At 35.8% G+C, this 4,772-nt stretch overlaps 1 protein-coding gene across 2 annotated transcripts in view; it reads left to right on the top strand.

Annotated features, from left to right (window-relative positions):
* HLCS (holocarboxylase synthetase) overlaps positions 1-4,772 on the top strand; it is a 115,393-nt gene that overhangs the window by 11,825 nt on the left and 98,796 nt on the right. For both annotated transcript variants that reach the window (XM_057377226.1, XM_057377227.1), the window contains one exon: positions 2,308-2,490. In XM_057377226.1, coding sequence (XP_057233209.1) covers positions 2,308-2,490 — 183 coding nt within the window. The remainder of the gene's footprint in view (positions 1-2,307; positions 2,491-4,772) is intronic.

Here is a 4,772-nt window from a genome sequence, read left to right as displayed (position 1 = left end):
ATTGTGCCATCCCCCAGAGCAGAGCTTTCCCTTTCAACCTGCTGGAAATTGTGCAGGGATACAGCTCCAGCAGATTTTGGGGGCTGGGAAATACACCCCACAAAATCCTTACCAAAATATGAACAAAGCAAAGCGAGGAGTGTGAAATAAACCTTGCTGGGAACTGGATTTTTTATTTCCTTATTCAGGCCTTAAAATTTAAAATGTTTAACCTTCTGCACCTATGAAATAGCTCAGAGCACCTGGGGGTGGAATTGGGGGAGTTTAGGATGAGCCAAAATCTTATTTATTCCACTTTAAAATGATATCCCAGGAAACAGGTGCCTGTGAAGTGTTATGCTGTTGTGATCTCTGGTTAAAAAAAAAAAAAGCAAAACCGACAGCCAAACAAAACCATCAAAAATTAAACTACACAGAAGTTAATAATGTTTAAAAAAATTACTTTCTGGATAATGGGGAGGAAGCTTTCATGGAAAGGTAAACATTGGTTACTGATTGTTTAAATGATTTAAATATTCCCAGCTGAAGTTTGGAGTGCTGGAAAGGCTGAGAAGAGGCACTGTCGAGTTCTGAAAATAAATCTGCAAACACATTGAGAAAAGATTTATTTACAGGTTGCTAAAGAATATAACAGACAGAGATGAACAAATTTCATGAAAAATTCTATTTTTACCAATATTTTAGGTAGAGAACTTKCTCAGGACCCAGAGCACAGAAATTTAACTGCTGAGGGATCAAGTATCAAGACTTTTGTAGCAATTACTCAGAAATATTCAGGGGTTTCTTAGAAGTGTTTTTGTCTTTTATCAGCTGTCATCTGCTGGATTTTTGGAAGCTCAGAGCGTTTCCATTCAGTGTGTTTATGGCTTTTTTTTTTTTTGGAGCCACCCATGTGCTTGGTGCTGGTGCCAGAAAATCGATTCGATCCTSTTCCTGCAAGCTCTGCTTTGCTGCACCCTTTAAACTGATCCTAATGCTGGAGGAAAACTTAATACTCCAGAGGTTTGAAAAAAAAAAAAAAGGCATTACAGCACAGATTGAAAGGATTAGCGTGGGGTTCTATAATTCCCAATGATTTCCAGTCGGGATTTGAAAAACYCTTTTTGTTTTCTCTTATCAGCTGTGAAATATTCTGGCAGATTTATTCCCCTTTTTTTCTGAACTCTCCTGGTGGGTGGGTGTTCTGCCCCCTTTTTAATGTATTTTATTGAATTGTGGAGTGGTTTAGGTTGGGAGGGATTTTAAAATTATCCCATTTCTCCCCAAAATGGGCAGGGACACCTCCCACTGTCCCCAAACCCCAATGTCCAACCTGGCCTTGGACACTGCCAGGGATGGAGCAGCCACATTCATTCATTTCCCTGAATCTCAATAAAAATAAATAAAACATAGAGAACATCATTAAATTATGCAAAATAGAATAAATAAGTAATACTTATGTAATGGCATTAAATAAATGTGCTATTTTTCTGCAGAGTGCARAGGCTTTGAAATACCTTGTAACACTTAAAAAACAAAAAAAGCAGAAGTAAAACCGAAAAAAAATGATCCAAAAAGGAGCTCTGTGAAGGATTTTTGKTTTTCTTTTGCATTTAATTTCTACACTTAAGCTTCTACTTCAGCCCTGAGGTGTGATTTTTCTACCTAGTGAGAAAGTAATTTTTTCAGACAGAAACATTTCTTTATCTGCACTGATTGTGGCTTAATTCATGTGATTTGTCAGAGTTCTCCATGTCTTGCACAACCTCTAATAAAGCTCTTCCACTTTTAATGTAATTTGAATTTTAATGTAATTTGAATTTTAATAGAAATTGAACGGAAATTGAATGGAATTTTAATGGAATTTCTGTTTTAATGGAATTTGAATTTTGATGGAAATTGAATGGAATTTTAATGGAATTTCAATTTTAACTGAATTCCAATTTTAGTGGAATTCTGCTCTGGTGCAAGCCAGGATATGACCAACCTTGCTGCTGATTCTGGGAGATCTGAAATGCAGAAGGGTAAACTTAAGCTAATAAATGCAAGTTGGATCAACTCCTCCAGGAAACATTTATTAAGAAGAGAAGTTCTGATTGGATTCAGAGTAAGCTGTGGTATATTGACAGTTGTGATCCCTGAATTAGAAACTGATTTGATTATATTTTAAATTCCTGCCAGGAGAAAATTGTGGTATATTGACAGTTGTGATCCTTGAATTAGAATCTGATTTTATTTGATTTTAAATTCCTGCCAGGAGAAAGTTGAGGTGCATTGACAATTGTGATCCTTGAATTAGAAACTGATTTTATTTGAATTTCCTGCCAGGCTCACTTGGAGCTGGACAGCAGTTCCGTGGATGTGCAGACTGAAGAGGATTTTAACCTCCTCAAGATGAGCAATTCCAAGAGATACGAAGTTCTCAAGGAGATCCTGACCTGCCTGGGCCTGAGCTGTGAATTGAGGGAGATTCCTGCCCTGACTCCCATTTACCTGCTCTCCCCAGAYGAGGTGAGCAGGGAAATTCAGCATTTTCTTACTCTCACTTTGCTTCTTGGGGGGTGTTTTTGTTCCGAGAGTTTTGTGCAGATATTGCAGGTAAGGCAAAGATTGAATTTCTAATCCATCGCTGGTTTGTTCCCTGCTGGGAGGAATTCTGAATTTCACCGTGGGGGAATTGTGCAGGGTTGATTTTATTATATTTCTGTATATTTTTTTATATTTCTATATCCTAGATTTGCTGTATTTCTGTTAAGAACTCCTAATACTTCTGAAATATCAGAACACAAGGCTGTAGTGCTGCTGAAAGAGCTGCTGTAAAATTCAGGATTTATTTTTCTTTTAAATCGAGAGAAAAAGTTGAGCCAAGGCTGGCAGCAAAAGGTGAAATGAAAATTGTTGAGAGCAGAGTGGACAGGGAAAAGGGTGGGATTGACAGGGAAAACCTGGATTCCTGAGGATGCTGCATTTTTTCCTGGCAATATTTGTGATTAAAAATCAGCTCTCAGTGCTGGGCTCCTCCATTCGAGATGCTGCTCTGAGGAATTTCTTGTTTTTCTTMAAAAAACCCTTGTATTTCTTGAAAGCACGACTTCAAATCCAGTTGTGAATTCATTCTCTCTTTGTGTGGCAATGTGGAAACAACTCTAAACTCCATTTGGCCTTTTTGACAATATTAAATGTGCTCTGGACATGGGAGCTGTTTCTTGAACTCTTCCCATATTTGCTCTCCTCCCTCATTATTTCTTTTCGGGTTTTTTTTCTTTCCTGTACCCTTGGACTTTTCGAACTTGCCATGAATTAAAATTCAGCTCATTTCTATCCAAACTTGCCATCTAGTGGCACATTCCAGCGTTGCAGACCATCCAGTAAAGTTCTTTTAATTATATATTTTTCATTTAAAATTTACACCACAATTCGTTTTTAATTTTTCTCGTAAATTCTGTCAATAAATTCTTTTATTCATAAACTTTATCCATTTTTAATGTGGTTTAATGGGATTTTAATAATTTTAATCCCATATTTCAATGATAGTTTTGCTTTGTATAGTCACTTTTTTGTATTTTTCCCTTTAGCCRTGATAAATTTCCAGAATATTCTGTTTGCAATTTGTGTGTGACAGCTACAGCTGCTAATRAGGAGCGAGCACATTAAAATAATTAATCATTAATATTTAATTAAYAGTAAATAATGAAGTTAATAGTTTAGCTTTCTCACGCATTATTTATTTYTCTCCATCCAGCATGTTCTCCTTGCTTTCCCAGAGAGCCAGGAGATACTAAAAGTGAGAATTATTTGAAGAAATCCTTAATTTTATTGACACCAAGTGATTTTAGGATGATTTTCACAGAAATCCCCATAAGAAAAATGCCTTAATGAGCCTTAATGAGCCAAACAAGCTCAAGGTCCAAAAATAATGACAAATACTTTTATTGTTCCTAAGATTTGGCAGTTCAGGAATGATTCCTCACTCCCAAAATGGAATTTTTTTAAACACTTTGTGTTTTAAAACTGTTTAAAACCCTCCCCAGTCATGTTTTTATAATTAATTTTAGGAACCCCAAGCTCCTTTTGCTTATGGGGATGAAATAATAATTGGTTTTGTTCTGCATTTTATACTCTATCAAGAAAAAACAAAGCTGAAGGGTTTTTTCTGTAATTTTAAATTCTTTCTATTTTAAGGGCTGATTTAGTGAGTTTTATTCTTAATTTTAAAGCAGAGCTGGGATTTCTTTGGTGTCTCTTGCACTTTTTATCATTTCAGAACTTTCAYCAGACCTGTTTTGTGCTACATTGTGGGCATCACATGAAATGCTCAAATTTATTCTATGAACAAACAGCTTCTCTTGACTTTTCTTCTCTTAAATCCCTGCACAATCTGTGTTTTTCTGCRTAATTTTTGAGGTGCTGTAATAATCCCATCAAACCTATGCTGATGGGCATAAATYTGATTTTTAGGAGTTTCAGGTCTCCCTCTCCACTCTGTGGGTGTTGGTTGGTGCCRTTTGCAGTGGAATTTTAAGCTGTTCCTGAGGGGTGGATTTAAAAAGGAAAAATCTAAAAAAATTTAAGAAAAATTTCAAAGAAAAAAGGCAATTTTTTTCTTTTCCTCCTTCATGTTTGGAAGTTGTAATTCCATGTGGTTATCACGGACGTTAAAAACCGCAGTGCTGCTGCACGGGTTAAAAAAAGCTGAAAAACCATGAGCAGAGCTGGAATGATACTATTATATTATTATATTTTAAATTTAAATAATTGGAATTATTATTATATTTTAAACTGAAACAAAAACT

Source organism: Malurus melanocephalus, unplaced genomic scaffold (assembly GCF_030028575.1).
Source record: "Malurus melanocephalus ecotype Western Australia unplaced genomic scaffold, MMel_1.1 scaffold_307, whole genome shotgun sequence".
Taxonomy (NCBI): domain Eukaryota; kingdom Metazoa; phylum Chordata; class Aves; order Passeriformes; family Maluridae; genus Malurus; species Malurus melanocephalus.
The sequence above is the reverse complement of the archived record's forward strand: the minus strand, read 5'-3'. Positions and strand labels throughout refer to the sequence as shown.